Genomic DNA, 17096 nt, shown 5'->3' with positions numbered 1-17096 from the left:
TTCATTTTTTTCGCCACTCCCTTCGTATCAATACGGCTTATTCGCATGTCTTGGTCCTTGGCTGGAGCGACTTTTCTTCCCTTGTTTCAACGCCGGACTTGTGGAGCCGAGTCCACAAAACAAGACACCTGAGCCCGGTTTTTTGCTGAATCTCGATCCCATATGGACCTTGGATTTGAGTTATATTGGCTTGTAAGTTTTGGGGGACGGGAACGGGGCACGCATGGGGCCGGCCGGGTTGGTGTCAATGGTTGCTGTGGCCTTGTGGGTGGCCTGATGTGATGCGGGCGTAGGTGGTACAATGGGCGTCTTTTTGTTGAGGGCTTTACCCTTACCCTTCTTTGGTTGTTTTTGCTGATGGTGATGGTTATGGCGATGGTGATGGCGTGTTGGTGGTGGTGTGTATCGGCCGAGAGGGTGGCATCGGAGGTGAGGGTTGATGGGATGTTGAAAACTTTTCTTCCTAGGCTTAATTGCTTTTGTCTCTGTAGAATTGACATGTTCGGCTATGTCTATTCTGAGTGCCTTGATAGTCTGGTGTTTTCTTGCGCATAAGTTGAGGCGTGTAGATCACAATACTGATACTGAGCCCGAGTGCTGGTTTGCATGAACATGTATGAAGCGCGTCACATCACTTTGCATATCAATGGGTGAGAAGTATGGAACCCTGGAAGATGGCAGCGTATTTAGATAGGCCATTTGTCGTTACATATGTATGCCAGAGTCGAGATGCGCCACTCGGCACTGGTCAAACTTCATCACTTCTGACAGTTTACACAAGGTCACTCTTGCCAATGATTGAAGTGCACTAAACCATTTTCACCTAACACAATGTTTCCTTGCAGTTTGACTCGATAAGAAACCATGCCGTGACATCTCTATGGGAATAAAAAGGAGAGGTTACAACGATTCGGATTAGTCTTATATGATAAATAAATGTGGTGCGACTACACTTTTCTCGGCATGGCCAAACCTTACCTACATAAGCACTTAAGTAGGTAGGTAGTTGAATACCATCAATGCTGACCAAGCGTACTACAAGTAAATCACAATGACCAGTGCTTCCACACCTAAAACATGATAGAAATTAAGGAAAACTACATATCGCTAATACTAGCTATCTCGACCTCTGCTCCAAACATCAAGACCCAGCATCTCGCCACAGGCAAGTAGTGCGTCACTACCCGCCTGACGTCAACTGGACCCGGACCCAGACCCATGAAATGCTCAAGTGCCGTTTCAGGAACACCCATCAACAACTCCATGAATCAACTAGCACGCCAATCCATTTCAACATTTCCATCCAACATCTCCAGCCCTTTCTACCTTTCCTTTCCACATCCACCGCCAAGCATGACCGGCAACGACCAAGATGTCTTTCGCAAAGTCGGTCGCGGCGGCGCAGGCAACTTCTACAATGTAAAGGACGACAAAGCGGCTGCTGCTGCCGCCGCCGCAGACAAGGTAGGACACGAGTGCATCCCTCAGCAACAATATAATTAGTAAATGCATCATATGTTCAATTAATCTAACAATCACAGGATCTGGAACGTCAAGACCCCGGCGTCGTCACTGCAGTAGACTCCACAGCAGGACAACCAATTCGCGCTGGTCGCGGCGGGGCAGGAAACTACATGGAGGCATCTCAACTTCCCGACGCAGAGGACAAGAATCGCATATCAAAGGAGGTTGCAGCGGCTATGACGTCGAGTCTGAAGAAGCACCCGCACAATGCGATGGGTGGGCGAGGTGGCGCAGGGAATTGGGCGGGCGACGAGCGGGAGAGGCGTGATGAGGAGGAGGGGAAGAGTAGGGCTGAGGAATTGGAGAGGAAGGTTAAGGAGGCGGTTGATAAGGGGTTGAAGATGCCGGAAAGGGTTCATCACGGACGGGAGAAGGAGGTTAGGTGAATATATTTGAAGGCATCGCCGCGGTGCCGGATTCAGCATGAGACCGGGATTTATGCATGGATGACGGGGGCAACTGGAAGACTGGGACGAACTAATGATATCCTTTAATATTCGCTTTTCATAGACATAATTCGAATAAAGTAGTTTTTTTAAGAAAAACAAAATAAATAAATACAAGAACCCATGCTGATTCCATTCAAGTTCGCTGAAAGATAGTTACCTTGGAGCCAACTACCCTTCGGAACGGAACAACCCCCTCCGCCCGATCCCGTCCGACCGCAAAACTTCCTCAACTCCATCACCACACTCATCACCCGCAACGCCTCAACACTCCCCAAAAATGAGCTCAGTCTTCGCTATCGGTGCCGGCGCAGCCGTCGCTGCATTCCTCGTACGTCCACATACCAACCCAACGCGCACCCGAAAAAGGAGCAGAAAAACTAACAATCTCAGGGCCGAGCCGGTCTCGTCGCATGGCGCCGCTCCCGAGGCGGTGTCGGAGCCATGGGCAAAGCCTTCTACAAGGGCGGCTTCGAGCCCAAAATGACCAAGAAGGAGGCTTCGCTTATCCTGTCCCTCAAGTAAGTTCGTCTTGATACCCCCGTGACCCGTAGTGCTAACGATGGGCAGTGAGCGAAGCATCACCAAGGACAAGGTCCGCAAGGCGCACCGGACGATTATGCTGCTGAACCATCCTGATCGAGGGGGCAGTCCGTACTTGGCTACAAAGGTTAACGAGGCGAAGGAGCTGTTAGATAAGCAGACTTGATGTGTCGTCTGTCGATGGCGGTTATAATGGGTGCTGGTCGGTGAGGATCGTAACGTGCGACTTCGCTGATGGGCATCGTGTACACTACACATAGCGATGGCGTTGCATGGTTGAATTTAGCTAGCTGAGGGTTTGTGTACAAAGGATAAAAGCTATATAGCCAGGGGCCTAACCTGCCCATACTCTCCTCATATGTACGATATGAACTTGTAACAAATAAGACACTACTGTGGAGTTGTTGATACTGCGGGTGATTCAGAATCTTGACTGGTGTCGAGTGCTTTTACGGCTATGCCGAGCATGGCTTGGAGAGTGTATACGGCGTCGTTTCCGCCATTATGCAAATGCGTGTATTTGATGTCCAGGTCTGAGAGTATGTGCCAAAGACCCCGAGATTGTGTCTTGTCCTTCCATGCGCAGTAGATGGCTTGTGTGTCAATATCGCCTACCAGACCGGGTATTTGGTGTGTTTGGTATCCAATGTCCGAGAGGTACTGGATATCGGATTGAATGTTGTGGCCGACTAGTACCACGTCACGGTTGTCATACTTGGAAAGTACCTTTGTCAGTGTCTCGACGAGCTCATTCTTATGAGGAAAAATGCTTGTTCTGTTCTTTGTCAGTATACAATAGCGGCCTATGGCTCAGTAGTTCTGAATTGGTGCATACCCAAAGTTGAAATTATCAGGACAGCCCTGCACAAATCGATAGTTGACCAGTCCAGCATACTCCTTTACCCTCAAGTGGTGCGCTTCGATGAACTGGAACCAATTCTCTCCTCCTGTACCGGGCTCGACGTCTTCCAAGTGCTGCGTATCCAGAACTGCGATTCCGATTTCAGAAACATCTTTGGAACCTTCTTCAAGTGCTTCAATGTCGATGCAAATAAAGACGACGGGCTTCTCCGCTGGATCTCGAGCACCCTGGAGGCCGAGATATAGTTGTGTTTGCGAGAGCGTTTGCATTCGGGCTGCTCTCCTTCTTTCGGCGCGGTCTGAGCTACCCTTCTTGTCTGGGTAGCTATGTTGCTTGGTCTTCTCCCACTCCGATAGCCATAAGTCTCTGTGAACGTCTGCAGCGTCTGTGAAAGTTCGAACATCGTCGTCGTTTGCGGACGGCCATTCGTCTATGACAAGTCTCTTCTGGTCCCGACACCGCTTTAGATATCGGGGTCGCGGCGTTCCTCCTACGCCGAAGAACAGATTAAAGAGGCGCTTGTTGTGTCCCTTGGGAATGACGAGTTCTGTCGATAGAGCCTTGTTTATCCCCTCGAGGAACCTGACGAACTGGATGGTCGGGACGAGAAGACATGGCCTTTGCTCTGGTTCCGTTGGATCGTGAAGATAAAAGCTATCTTGTTAGTAACTGGAGAACAGAGGAGCCGGGAGACCTACAAGTCCCATGTTTTACCCTCTAGGAGTTTGTCAAAGAATGGTTGGGCCTGTATATCTGTCAGCATGACTGCCCCTGTTGGTACATGATGAACGCACCCTTGGCTTGTTCGTCTTCCCGATGAACCGCGCCGGGTAGTGAACGACTGCGTCCCAAGGACAAAGGGCAAATTCTTCATCAACGGGTTCTCCCAACCTCAGAGTAGCTGAGTCAATGTCCTTGTAGGAACTTGATGCAGTGAGCTGGCCCGCCATGAATTCGGTCTTTTTGATCTCGTAGCTGGCAGAGTCTTCGAATGTGTGGCCAATTTTTGAACCAAGATGCTCTTCTTCCCAGCTGGGGACATGATTCTCGACACTGTCAGAGGACATCCTTGTGTCGCTTCTCACGGACGGGTCTAGGGTGACTTTTTTGCCTAGAATGGCTTGAAGCTTGCCCAGCTGGGCGGCCAAGTATTCGTCTGACATTATATTCGTTTCGTCGTCGCGAGGTCTGGAGGCACAGATGATCAGCTGGCGTGTTGGGTGAAAAATGGCCTTGTGTAATGAAAGAGTGGCGAAGAGATTGAACAAGGTGTAATGTTGTCACTTTTAGGCAGCTGTCGGCTGGGGCAGGTGCACGAAACAAACAAAGTCACCTCAGGGCGACAACATTTCGAAGCTACGTTTGATATTACTCTAAGCCATGTTTCCAGCTTGCCTTTAAATACATGCAATCAAACGGCCATAAATTTGCCAAGCAATCATGTACAGTGATATTCCCCCTCCAATTCACCGAGACTTGTAGAACTGTACCTCAAGTCAGCATGAGTTCAAACAACGTTAGAGTGCAGTTCGTGCTTTCGCCTACTCACCTCTTCTGCTTCGTCATGCGTCACTTTTGATACTTCAGACTGGTTCTGGTCAATCAGTCCCAATCTAGACCACCTGATTTTGAACCAGTAATCTCTCCTATCGCCGCCAAGAGCGCCCGAGAGCAAACTCTTCTTCAGATCCCGAACAAACGTATTGAATAGTTCAGGCTCTTCCATGTTTATCAGCTCCTCTCTCATCACACCAAGACACTCTGTAGCCCGTGGATATTTGCTGTCCCCAAAGCTGTCCGTTATCAGAGTCCTCACAATCGTGCCCATTTGTTTGGTCGCATCTTCGATTTGGTCCATTTCGTCTGCAGTGCTCAGTGCTCGCTTGAAATCAGGCACCGGGTTGTCTTCCGAAATCGTACGCTTCTTATCTTCCCCAAGCAGGGCATCCACGTCGAGGCCTGATATGGGTTTGACTGTTTCGCGATTTCGTCGGCCCTTTGCCTTCGGTGGTACTACATGGCTTTTGTTAGCAAACTGATTGCCTCTTGAAGTTCCTGAGGTTTGAAGTCTGCCTACCTTTCTTCACCTCGGCTAGCTCAACCAGACTATCTATTCTGGACTGAACATTCTCAATGAGATCTTCTGGCGGTGACGAAAATCTCAGCAAACTGGCTGGTGTTTCAGGGACTGGTTTGTCGGGGTGGGCTGCTCGCATCTTGACGGCATTGTTTACTCTGTGAATGGCTGGGTTATAAGTCTCGTCAATTGGTGCATATTCGGCCGCGTTGCTTGTCAAGTTAGTGTCTACCCATTGATCTATCGTTATGCATGAGACTCACCCCTCGTCATCCTGGCCGTACGTGGAAAGATCCATGGCATCGACGTAGTCGCTCATTGCTTCGGCGAGCTCGTCTGAGGGCAATAGCCGGTGTTTGGTCAAGGTCTGGCCGCTAACCGTAATAACCTTGTCCAAAGGTGGAAACTGGTAAGTTCGCACATCTTCAGCAAATGGTAAGGGAATGTCATAGAGACATTCTAATCCGGGTTCAATCTGAGGAGCCAAAAGGACCAGCAATGGATCCTTTCCGTCCTTGGTAACTATGCGCGCAACAGCATACGACTCAAGCTCAAGAAGTGCCCATATCAGCGATGAGAGTGCCAGCTCTGATTTGGTATCATTTTTCCTGGCATGGGTGACGCAAACTTCTCCCATGTTGAGAAACGGTTCGTACTAGCGCCATTAGCGTCATATTGCAATGAGAAAACTACAGATGCTCTTACTTTTGTCCATGGGACAAATCCCACGATGGAAAAGCTCTTCTCGGTTTCCAACTTCGTAATGTTGTATTCCGACTCGCTGATATGCACGGCCGTCCGTCCGTACTCATACCCCTTGGCAAGTGACTCAAACTCAACATCACGCTTGCCGCCAGGTGCATCAGGGTCATTGACTTTGTATGTTCTGGCTTGTTTCACCGCTGAAAATTCAAGGCCATCCATAGGATCGTAATCCAAGGTTTGGGTTGACTGTGTTGCCTGGTCAGATTTGACCACGACGGTGCTCGCACCGAGCGGTCGGGCTAGATGGGTCTTGAAATATCGTTCTACATTGATATTCATTGCCGAAGGAAGCTTTGCAGGATCTCCGAGAGTGAGTGAGCCATCGTATGTCTTGTATGGCTTGACTGATTTGACTCGGGGTGTGTCCAGTTCGTCTATAGCTTCGGCCATGGTAGCAAAAATTCCATCGTTGCATTGCTCAGTTAAATTCTTTAAGACCTTCTCGTTTTCTGCCTGCTGCTGCGTAAATAATACGGAAACACGAGGTTGAGAGATGTCGCTATACCTTTGTAACCGCTTTATCCTCCTCCTTAAAGCCGTAGTCGGGTGAATCAAAATCCACACCCCTGTGACATTAGCCAGACATTCAAACGGCTCGAATCCTTCACAACTTACAAGACAGTCAGCTGAATGTTTGAATCGTTCATCTTCTTAGCAATATCCCCAACGTCGTCTCCATCCAGTTCGCCTTGGCCATCTGTAACCAGCACAATTTTCCGTATCCACTTGAGTTTCTTCGTGAAGGTATCAATCATATCAACCGCAACCACAATGGCCGAAATGGCATCGCCTGACATGGTTCGATTTGGTTTCACCGATGTTTGAAGCGCCCTCAAGCCCGACATGGTAATCTGGCTCAGCGGTTGTATCACGGAGATGTTCTCGTACCCATCGTCCCCCTGCAGCTTATTGTCGGTCTCATCTGTTCTCAATCCGACAACACCGACGCATAGAGTCTTTCGGTTTGCTGCAACAATATCAGTAATCTTGTCCCACACATATCGCATGCTCCAGTCCAGGTCTGATTCCTTTCGGCCAGAGTGCTTCTTGGCCATTGAGGCGCCGAGATCCAGGATGAACACGGTTGCTTCCTTGTCCGCCATATTGGGCCAATTGAATAGATTGACGAATTATTCATACAAAAATACGAATTGGAATGGCCATGGAAGTGTGGAGAGCTCGGAGAGCAACTGTTTATAAGAGAAACGTTCACAGCTGGCCCACTTTGCTGGTGAATCCCCAGCCCAGCTCCAGGCAGACAGCGCCCCATGTGAGGCCAAGTTGACGGCAATCCGTTACGCGGTTTGTCGCGAAGCCACGTGACCGTGCCTGGATTGCCTGCGACATCGAATGATCTCATTTACCTTGGATCTCCGCATCTAGTGAAATATCGAAAGAAATATCAATATTTTCTGGTATTCGATTGTCGTTCATCAGAATATTCGCGAAAATGGCTGCATCGACATTTTTATCCCCAGCGCCATATCACATCCTCTCGTAGGTTTCTTACTCATGACGCTCTGCTTACCTGCAGCTTCAGCTAACAGCTTGGCCATCAGCTATGGGACGCTGCTGGGGACCTCATTCTTCCATGTAAGTCATCGGTATTTGAGAAAAGTTTCCATATGAGTCGCTAACATGTTACCAAGTCGTTCATCAATGGACCTGTGATGTTTAAGACGGTTGAGCGACCTGTCTTCTCAGCCGTCCAGACCAAGCTTTTCCCTATTTACTTCGGTCTCCAGACTATTCTTCCAGCTATCCTGGCACTTACCTTCCCTGGAAATACTCTTATTGGCGTCTCATCCGGACTATCCGGGCTTCTGGACGCGTCTAGCCGATGGCATTCGCTGGCACCAATTGCAACCATGTTTGTAACAGGACTGGTTAACCTGCTGGTTTTGCTTCCTGCAACAAGCAAGACAATGAAAGATCGTCGCGGCCAAGGTACGTCTTGTAACAATACCCTGAGGAACTCAACGAGCTAACTTGCTGGACAGCCAAGCGGGATGGAAAGGAGTGGTACGAACCCGGCCCTCATTCTGAAGAGATGCGTGCCTTGAGCAAGAAATTTGGCATGCTCCACGGCATTTCGTCGCTCCTGAACTTGGCTACTTTTATCTCAGCCGTAACTTATGGCTTCACTCTGGGCTCTCGCCTGCAGTACATTGTGGATAAGGTTTGAATAACTCGGCCGCAAAGCTGTATCTTGCTAGCAGCGGCTAAATGTCTAGCTCTTGTACCTCATTGACACCATCAAAGTCTAAATTTATTAATGATTCATCCTGGATTCTCCTCTCGCACAATGATCCCACTCAATACCACCCATGGGGTCCTTTCCATGATTCAAATGTACTAACAAGTTCGCTGTATCGATGCTATGCAAATGCGCCGTGACCTGACTCCCACTTCCTCCCAGCCTCTTCAATTCATTACCCATTTCGACCACTCCTGTTTCGCTTGCTCTAGTTCGTCTTTTGGAGAAACTTTTGGAGCTGGTGCTTTGCCAGCCTCTCGGCGACTGTTTGCTTCGCGCTGGCCAAGTATTGACCAGCGGGTCGGCTTTCTCGCGAGGGCTTCATCGATGTCGATGTCAAATTGTCCATTGACCGTGCTGGCGGGAACTGACTGCGAAGGGAATGTCTTGGTCGAGGCCGCGACTGGGCTGTTTGTGGTTGTTGAGGAGTTTGAGGAAGACATTTTGTCTTAGGCGGTCGCTTCTATTGGAATAAGTTGTTGAAATTCGGATATCGGGTTTGTGATTTGTGCTTTCAAATTCTGACCGAATTTGTGGCCGTGTAGTTGTGAAGCAAAGAGCAATGCTGGCTTTATGTTTGCGAAAACGCCGGGTATGAGAAGTCGAGGAACAAGCGATTCCAAAATGCACAAATTGGTGTAGGAGATATTCCGAATATGTATTACAGCATCAAGTGTTGTTCAGCTTATTCCCGGCGAGATCCAAGGTATTTAAAGAAACGGAAAAATTGTCACAGCCTTTGTTCAAGAGCCGGATAGACTGACTCAAGTCCACAAGCGTAAAACTTGAACTTCGTGATTGTCTCCACCATTGTCTTTATTTAGTGTGCTTCCTTATCTACAGTATGAGCGAACAACTCACTGGTGTGAATACATGCTGATTGCAAATACTCCGTACACATACGCTCGGGGAAAATGATGGATTAAAAATGGCCTAGTCGGCTAGACTTTCCGAGTTTGTCTTGCACCAAAGTCTGTCCAGCTTACAGCTCGGGTTAATTACCATTCGTTCGGTTGCAAATGCTGCCCTCGGAAGCTTACTCGGTACTACTGCAGGAACTGGCGCCGATATTTGAAGTCTCAACTAGGCTGGCAATGTTGCTGGAGGTGATGCAAAATATTACGAAGCAATAGGCTGCATTCTAAACTAGATGATTCAAATGAAATATTTTGTTTAGAAAAATAAATACAACTTGCAACTATTATCCAAAAACATCTACTCAACAGGCCTCCATCCTCCCAAAAGGGTCGCTGCTGACGACTTACTAAGCAATGAAACCTCAACTTTCTTCAAACGACATCGGCGTCGAGTCAGATTCCAAGTCGCTCTTCCTCATCCCCATATGACCGGTGAGAGGAATATTCCTCAACGGCCCATAGACATGGCCTCGTCACCGAAATACCTCACTGGCGATAAGGCCTCGATCAATGAGTTCATTGACAAGTTTGATGTGCGTCATTTCCACACCCCGCTATCTTGACAAATGACTTACAATTCTGTAGACGTTTCTGTTCGACTGCGATGGTGCGTTTGCACAGCTACCGCTAGGACTAACTTTCGCAACTAACATGCACATTTCAAGGAGTCCTCTGGTCTGGCGACCATGTATTCGACGGCGTGCCCGAGACAATCATGATGCTCAAAGCCCGAGGTTGGTTCTCACCCTCAAATAACTCCAGAATGCAACTTACACCACCCAGGCAAACGAACCGTCTTTGTGACCAATAATTCCACAAAATCTCGCGAAGACTACCTCCAGAAACTATCTAACCTCCACATCCCCTGCGAAAAGGAAGACGTTTTCGGCTCTTCCTACTCCGCAGCAGTCTACATTTCACACATCCTCAAATTACCCTCAGGGAAGAACAAAGTCTTTGCCATTGGCGAAGCAGGCGTAGAAAAGGAACTCGCTGCCGAAGGTATCCCCTGCATCGGCGGCACTGACCCCAATTTCCGGAGGGACATCACACCCGACGACTTCAAAGCCCTTGCTGAGGGAACATCGCTTGATCCAGAAGTTGGAGTTGTGCTATGCGGGCTGGACTTCCATATCAACTACCTGAAGCTTTCTACTGCGCTGCACTACTTGCAACGTGGGGCGATTTTTCTCGCAACAAACACTGATTCCACGCTTCCCATGCATCATAGTTTCTTTATGGGCGCGGGCTCCTGCATGATTCCGTTGGAGTATGCGAGTGGAAAGAAGCCCTTGGAGTTGGGGAAGCCCAGTCAGGCTATGATGGATGCGGTCGAGGGTAAGTTCCAGCTGGATCGGTCCAAGACTTGCATGATTGGAGATCGTTTGAATACGGATATCAAGTTTGGCATTGAGGGAAAATTGGGCGGGACGCTGCATGTTCTCACCGGTGTGCATAAGAAGGAGGATTGGGATAGAGAGGATGCAGTGGCTGTCCCTGCTTACTATGCTGACAAGTTGAGTGATCTTGCGGTCGTAGCTTAGATATAGAATTAGACTTTATAGACGTTTTAGAGCCAAAACTGCTTATAGATGCGAGCATCAATCTATCACATACTATATTAACTTTATAACCTTCCGCCTGGCTGTGCAAACATGTAGCCAGATATTGTAAACTATTATTAGATGGCACTTCCCGACCCAAAAAGTCTCCCGAGACGCTGAGTCGCCTAGAAATAGGACTTATTACTGAAGCACTTTCCTGGGGTATCATACTCTTGTAGACAATAGACATTATAACCATTCGTCGTGCCAATAGCAGTCAACCTTCAAGCATCCGACAGCCTACTTTTGCTTCTTCTGTTCCTGACGCTTGGCCAACTCGCTAGTTCTAATGACCTTTGGCTTGTACGACGGAGCGCGGTACGCCCATGGAGACATGGGGATGAACATGCCGACCTGTCTCTGATATTCAGTGTACTCAGGGTACTTTCCAGCAGAGATGGCCTCCGTAAGCCAAGTAGAGCCCTGGAAGAGGAGGATCAGGCTACCAGAGCCGGCAAACGCCCAGCTGTACAGCGAGTTGGTGGCATAACAGCTCCACTGATACAACACGAACCAAATTGTTTGCTCAGCAAAGAAGTTGGGGTGACGGCTGTATCCCCACAAACCAGACGTCACGAAGCCCCTGTCCAGGTCGGCCTGGCTCCAGCCCTTGGGTAGTTTGGCGTCTTTGTTGTACTGGTGCTTGGCGTTTTGGTACCCTAGCATGAGGTTAGTTGCTGTTGTTCAAAGGCAAACATAGCCGTAAACATACTCCACTGCTGGCCGTCGCTGATCCATTCACTCAGCACCAGAAGAATCTCGACGGCGAAGTAGGCGAAATCCGCGGCCCTGATGTTTTGTTCAAACCGCGAGGAAAGCAGGATTGCGTAGGCTGGGATACAGGAGAAGCAGAACAGCAAGACGCTCTGGATTAGAGAGATGAAGGTGACGTTGAAGATGAAGAAGACAAATCCAGGGACCTTGGACTTGACGATTTCCCTATCTTTATATCAGAATTTGATTTGTAGATGTACGGAACAGGGCCTTGTTATTGGGGTACGTACCATCGGTAGTCCTCAGATCCAACATTATACCCGCCACGGCGCCAATAGTTGTAGGTCAGTCGAATCTTTAATGGGAATCGTGTTAGTATGGGTGACCATATTCGAGCTATGGATGAGATTGTTCATCTTACGCTCCAAATAGTGCTAAAGGCAGCAACCAAGTCGATTCTGTCATGAGGCAGCCCAGCCAACCGCGCCCAAGCGGCAAGGTGAACGATATACAAGTTGGGCAAGATGCTCCACATGCGATCAACCTGGGAATAATTCCTGTTCACCTCAGAAACGATCAGGAACACGCCTGCCAGGACGATTGACGCCGCAAACCCAGTGATCAGTGGGTTTGTCTCGACATAAAGGCGCTGCAGGGCCTCGATGCTGCCGATGCTGGCGACAAGTTGGTCAGGTAGTGCATAGAACTGGTCAATGAAGGGCTCGACTGTCTTGGAAAAATCACTGCAGTCCTCAATGGACTTGAGGACTGGAAGAGCTGCCAATTTGGCGGCCATGGTGTCAGAAAATTGTACGGTTGAGGGTTTGGGAGAGGAAAGTTGGCGCGATGATACGTAGCGTCATTGAAATGGACGACGCGTTGGACCGATGACCTTCGATGTTGGAGAATGAGGGGAGGTTATGCACATCGGGGGGCTTGGTGATGGGTTTCTGTGTTACAGTGGGCGAGATGCGCTGACCAAGAGATGCATCCATCAAAACGGGCCTGAAGTGGCCGTCCCTCAGTGGCCTCCTCCACTATCAAGGCTTGAAGGCAGCGTATAGTGCCCTGAAGCATGTTCCCTGGCCTCAAGCTCTCTCTATGGTGGGGCGCTTGAAGACGACGAATAAATTTAGACACTGATTCCTCCGTCTGTAAACCAACGTGAACACCATTCCATGGCATTGGCCATCATAGGAACCTCGTCCTGGGCGGTGTGCAGAACATATTCAGACTTCATTTCCATTTTCTTCCATACATAATGCTTTTCATCGATGGGTTAAAGCCTGTGCGTACTGCTTCAAACTTTTCGGAAAACGCGTCGCGTGAAAAGTCGTGGTGACACAGTCTCGATATTTCGCACTGACTAGTAGCATTTTGAAGCATAAACTGTCAGCACACTTGGATTTCACGTCACAAGTGCCTGTGAAACCATGAGGGTTCTTTGTGTGGCTGAAAAGCCTTCAATTTCCAAGGCTGTTGCCGGCCACTTGTCTGGTGGAAGCATGCAAACCGTGAGCACCATTCATCTTTTCTTTGCGGAGCTTTCCTAACAAGATACCAATAGCACAATACAAGGAATCAATACATCAAGAACTACTCGTTTGATTTCGACTTTGGCCAACCTTGGGGGTCATGTTCCGTCACAATGACCTGCGTCACTGGTCACCTTACCGCTGTCGAGTTTACCAACGAGTACAAGAATTGGAGCTATCCTCCGCCAGAGACTTTGTTCAACGCTCCTATAGTTACCAATGTTTACGATGTAATGTATAACCCGGTATTAATGACTGACATTGCGTCTATTTCTGACTGAATGGAATATCAGGATAAGAAGACTATAGCCAAAAACCTAGCAGACCAAGCCAAGTACGCCCGTCTTTTGGTGATATGGACGGATTGCGATCGTGAAGGCGAACATATCGGGCAGGAAATTGTGGACGCTGCTCGCAAAGGTAATGCCGATATACAAGTCAAGCGAGCCAAGTTTAGCAATGTTGAACGAGCGTGAGTGTAGCAAACTGGACTCCGGTGTGGCAAGTCCGCTGACGAACTACTTAATAGCCATGTCCTCTCTGCAGCCAGAAGATTGATTGATCTGGACGGGAGGCAAGTCGATGCCGTTTCTACAAGAATTGAACTTGACCTGCGCATCGGTTATGCGTTTACACGATTCATGACGAATAGCCTGCGGCCGCTTGGTGGTCCAATGGAAAATCTAACGCTGAGCTACGGTGAGGAAGAAGCCAATAATCGAAGCCACTGCTTTTGAGACACAATCGCATCTAACAGACAGCTTCAGGATCTTGCCAGTTTCCCACATTGGGTTTCGTGGTTGATCGATATTTTCGTGTCAAGAATTTCGTTCCAGAACCATTCTGGAGTATCAAAGTCATGCACAATCGGGACGGCAAGAAAGTGAACTTCAGTTGGGCTAGGAATAGACTTTTTGATCGCATGACAACCATTCTTCTTTACGAAAGATGCCTCGCGGCAAAAACAGCAAAAGTGGCCAACGTACAAGAAAAGCCGACACGGAAATACAAGCCTTTGCCACTGACGACGGTCGAGCTCCAGAAAGCTGCTACTCGCCTACTTCGGATAAGCGGTCAACAAGCTATGTCGATTGCGGAAAACTTATACAACAAGGGGTTCATATCTTATCCTCGCACTGAGACTGATCGATTTGACAAAGGCATGAATTTGAAGGCGCTGGTCCAGAAGCAGACTCCAGACCAACGATGGGGCCAATTTGCTCAAGGCTTGGTCAATGGAGCGTTTAAACAGCCACGAGAAGGCAAGCATGACGACAAGGCACATCCACCAATCCATCCCATCACCTATGCGGCACCTAGCGTCCTAAACTTCGACGAAAGCCGTCTATACGAATATGTTGTCCGACGATTTCTGGCGTGTTGCTCTGAAGATGCCGTCGGCATGGCTACCGACGTTGATCTGCAATATGCAGATGAGAACTTCAGCGCGCACGGTGTTATTGTGCTCGAGAGAAACTATCTTGATGTTTTCATATACGACAAGTGGGAAAACACGATCGAACTACCCAAATTCACCAAAGGCGAAACATTCCAGCCTACAGAAGCAATGATGACCGAGGGCAAGACCTCACCACCTAACTATCTCACAGAGGCTGATCTGATTGCATTAATGGACGCCAACGGGATAGGGACAGATGCAACAATGGCAGAGCACATTCAGAAAATCCAAGATAGAGAGTACGTTGCTACTATTGAACGAAGCGGTGCAACAGCAGGAGACGACGCTGATGGCACGCAAGATGAGATATTGTCGTCGTCCAGAGGTGGTAGAGGAAGAGGCAGGGGACGTGGAGGAAGGGGCCGTGGGAATTCAACATTATCTAATGGCAGAAGAGGTGGTATCCGTGTCTTTGTCCCAACACAGCTGGGAGTCGCCCTGATCTTAGGGTACGACCGGATGAATTTCGAAACCAGTCTTGGTAAACCGTTTCTGCGCAAGGAAATGGAGCTCAAGATGAAGGCAATTTGCGAAGGTCGAACAACAAGAGCGGTCGTCCTCCGTGAAAGCATAACCCAATACCGGCAAGTCTTTATGCAGACGCAAGAGAAGCTAGATGTTCTTCGTGCCGTAGGTATAACTCGAAGGTTGAGAAATGGTATGAAACTGACGAAAAGTATAGGCTTGTCGCGAATTCGTGTTTGCTCAGCCAGTGAGCTGAGACATTCTCCTAAGCCATAGCGACAGGTTTCGATATAGGCTCTAGGTCACCCCACTGAGAGGCAGTGCTCCAAACAGGCTCTGGATCAGTCATGCTGTGATCCTACTACCGATCCCGAGGTGCGCCAAATAGATACAGGCAACCCACGCAACCGAAGACGAAAATGCTTGGACCTCTACCCAAGCCTGGATTGGGCTCAGTCTGACAATGGCCTCGGCAACGCTTGAAAAACATTTTCGCATTCAGCATCACCAATCCGCACGCAACTCAGCTGCCTGGTTGCCGACACACAGGCCCCGTCAGTTTTGACAAGAGCATTCTGTTTGTCATGTCCATCCGTTTGAATACAGACCCCGCTCATACTGTAGCAATTCATCACGGGACTGTACGAGAGGGGAAGCTGCAAGAGACGTGGTGCATGTAACGATTCAGAAACGTGACTGGCCTGCGTCACAATGGTTCGCGAGGAACAAATTATTCAGCAAGAGGAGGTTGGCTGCCATTTTGGGCGAATGTGTCACTCTCCGCCCCAATCAGGATCTGTGCTGTGGCCAACGTGACTGGATCCAAGCGGATGGCTTGGAGTATCGTTGCTCTCACACAACGACAAATTCCTTTTTACATTGATTGTGTGGGATTTACGTTGCTACCGTATGATTCAATCCATCGCTCCAACCCTCACGCAAACTCTAAGGGCAGGGCTCTTGCGGAGCCATCACCGATGTTGAGAATACGCTGCAAGGGAAGCTAGATATTAAGTCGCGACATATACAATCATGTCGAGACCAAGACTCATCTTACCTTTCTGGAATAACAGATGCGTGTGACGGATTATGGCGGCTGTTAGATCAGCATTGATTAATTTGGAGTTTAGCTGCTCGGTAATCGCGCAAGGCAGCAGACCAACAAGGACAACTATCAACTGTTTGGCAGCGACAAAACGGCCGGTTGCAACTTATTGGCGCACAACGACATCACCACTTCTGCAGTTAAAGCACCCATAGGCCAGAGTGGAGTCCCTCTGCATTGCGTGTGTCATCTTTTGACCCGCCGAACTTGTGCCTGATCCTATCACACAAGAAGAACATACCGAATTTACTAGACATCCCCAAAAGAGTCGGACATGAGATTTGGTATCTCGAAAAGGCCCAAACCCAATTTTCAGTCACTGTTTTAACGCGAGTCATGGTGGACATTAAAGCAATCTTGGAGCTGAGCTTCTCCTTACCCCTATCACAAGTTTGGCGAAATGCACCCTGGTACTATCCCTACAATAGATTCGATAGGGGCCGCAACTACGAAATTAACGAGCAACTACAAAGGTGTGAAGGTAGTGCGTGGAAGGCCCTGGAAACTTTACCTCTCAAACCAAACACGGGTTGGACGATGGCCCATGCGTTTTGATCCATGCCTTGCTTTCAGCACAGTTTCCGATGTTGCCTTGTTCCTGGATCTTCGATGACGTCTCTATTGGTATAAGTACGCGTCCGGATTCTTGATATTAATAGCGCCCCAAAACGGAGCCGACCAGGCGCGTGTTTCCCACTAGAGAATGGATCTTTGAACCGCGGCACCTCCACTTAATACAGGATATGAAAGATCCCGGCAGCTTCAGCGACCAGCGCGGGGAAGGGAGGGCTTGTAAGCGCACAAAATGGAAATTACCGAACAA

At 48.8% G+C, this 17096-nt stretch overlaps 7 protein-coding genes across 7 annotated transcripts; 4 read left to right on the top strand and 3 right to left on the bottom strand.

Annotated features, from left to right (window-relative positions):
* Positions 1 to 86: 86 nt before the first annotated feature.
* Positions 87 to 500, bottom strand: VFPPC_17582 (hypothetical protein; the record flags this gene model as incomplete). The annotated part of the gene is made up of 1 exon (XM_022429278.1): positions 87 to 500. One exon carries the CDS (start codon positions 498 to 500, stop codon positions 87 to 89), a length of 414 nt encoding a protein of 137 aa, XP_022285695.1.
* Positions 501 to 1353: 853 nt separating this feature from the next.
* Positions 1354 to 1910, top strand: VFPPC_17583 (hypothetical protein; the record flags this gene model as incomplete). Its single annotated transcript, XM_022429279.1, has 2 exons — positions 1354 to 1464; positions 1542 to 1910. The coding sequence occupies 2 exons, from the start codon at positions 1354 to 1356 to the stop codon at positions 1908 to 1910; spliced, it is 480 nt and encodes a 159-aa protein (XP_022285694.1).
* A 2931-nt stretch (positions 1911 to 4841) lies between these two features.
* Positions 4842 to 7320, bottom strand: VFPPC_02672 (Ku family DNA helicase; the record flags this gene model as incomplete). The annotated part of the gene is made up of 7 exons (XM_018282283.1): positions 4842 to 4859; positions 4925 to 5388; positions 5453 to 5664; positions 5716 to 6107; positions 6158 to 6670; positions 6723 to 6783; positions 6833 to 7320. 7 exons carry the CDS (start codon positions 7318 to 7320, stop codon positions 4842 to 4844), a joined length of 2148 nt encoding a protein of 715 aa, XP_018146695.1.
* Positions 7321 to 7667: 347 nt separating this feature from the next.
* VFPPC_02671 (hypothetical protein) lies at positions 7668 to 8402 on the top strand (the record flags this gene model as incomplete). Its single annotated transcript, XM_018282282.2, has 4 exons — positions 7668 to 7714; positions 7777 to 7810; positions 7867 to 8164; positions 8218 to 8402. The coding sequence occupies 4 exons, from the start codon at positions 7668 to 7670 to the stop codon at positions 8400 to 8402; spliced, it is 564 nt and encodes a 187-aa protein (XP_018146694.2).
* A 1414-nt stretch (positions 8403 to 9816) lies between these two features.
* On the top strand, positions 9817 to 10935 carry VFPPC_02670 (4-nitrophenylphosphatase; the record flags this gene model as incomplete). The annotated part of the gene is made up of 4 exons (XM_018282281.1): positions 9817 to 9924; positions 9977 to 9998; positions 10057 to 10125; positions 10175 to 10935. The coding sequence occupies 4 exons, from the start codon at positions 9817 to 9819 to the stop codon at positions 10933 to 10935; spliced, it is 960 nt and encodes a 319-aa protein (XP_018146693.1).
* A 300-nt stretch (positions 10936 to 11235) lies between these two features.
* Positions 11236 to 12505, bottom strand: VFPPC_13312 (hypothetical protein; the record flags this gene model as incomplete). Its single annotated transcript, XM_018291089.1, has 4 exons — positions 11236 to 11654; positions 11708 to 11934; positions 12000 to 12064; positions 12131 to 12505. 4 exons carry the CDS (start codon positions 12503 to 12505, stop codon positions 11236 to 11238), a joined length of 1086 nt encoding a protein of 361 aa, XP_018146692.1.
* A 637-nt stretch (positions 12506 to 13142) lies between these two features.
* Positions 13143 to 15651, top strand: VFPPC_02669 (DNA topoisomerase III; the record flags this gene model as incomplete). The annotated part of the gene is made up of 7 exons (XM_022428289.1): positions 13143 to 13223; positions 13277 to 13474; positions 13538 to 13716; positions 13774 to 13943; positions 14012 to 15333; positions 15386 to 15415; positions 15502 to 15651. The coding sequence occupies 7 exons, from the start codon at positions 13143 to 13145 to the stop codon at positions 15649 to 15651; spliced, it is 2130 nt and encodes a 709-aa protein (XP_022284562.1).
* Positions 15652 to 17096: the final 1445 nt, after the last annotated feature.

This window comes from Pochonia chlamydosporia, chromosome 2 (assembly GCF_001653235.2).
Source record: "Pochonia chlamydosporia 170 chromosome 2, whole genome shotgun sequence".
Taxonomy (NCBI): domain Eukaryota; kingdom Fungi; phylum Ascomycota; class Sordariomycetes; order Hypocreales; family Clavicipitaceae; genus Pochonia; species Pochonia chlamydosporia.
The sequence above is the reverse complement of the archived record's forward strand: the minus strand, read 5'-3'. Positions and strand labels throughout refer to the sequence as shown.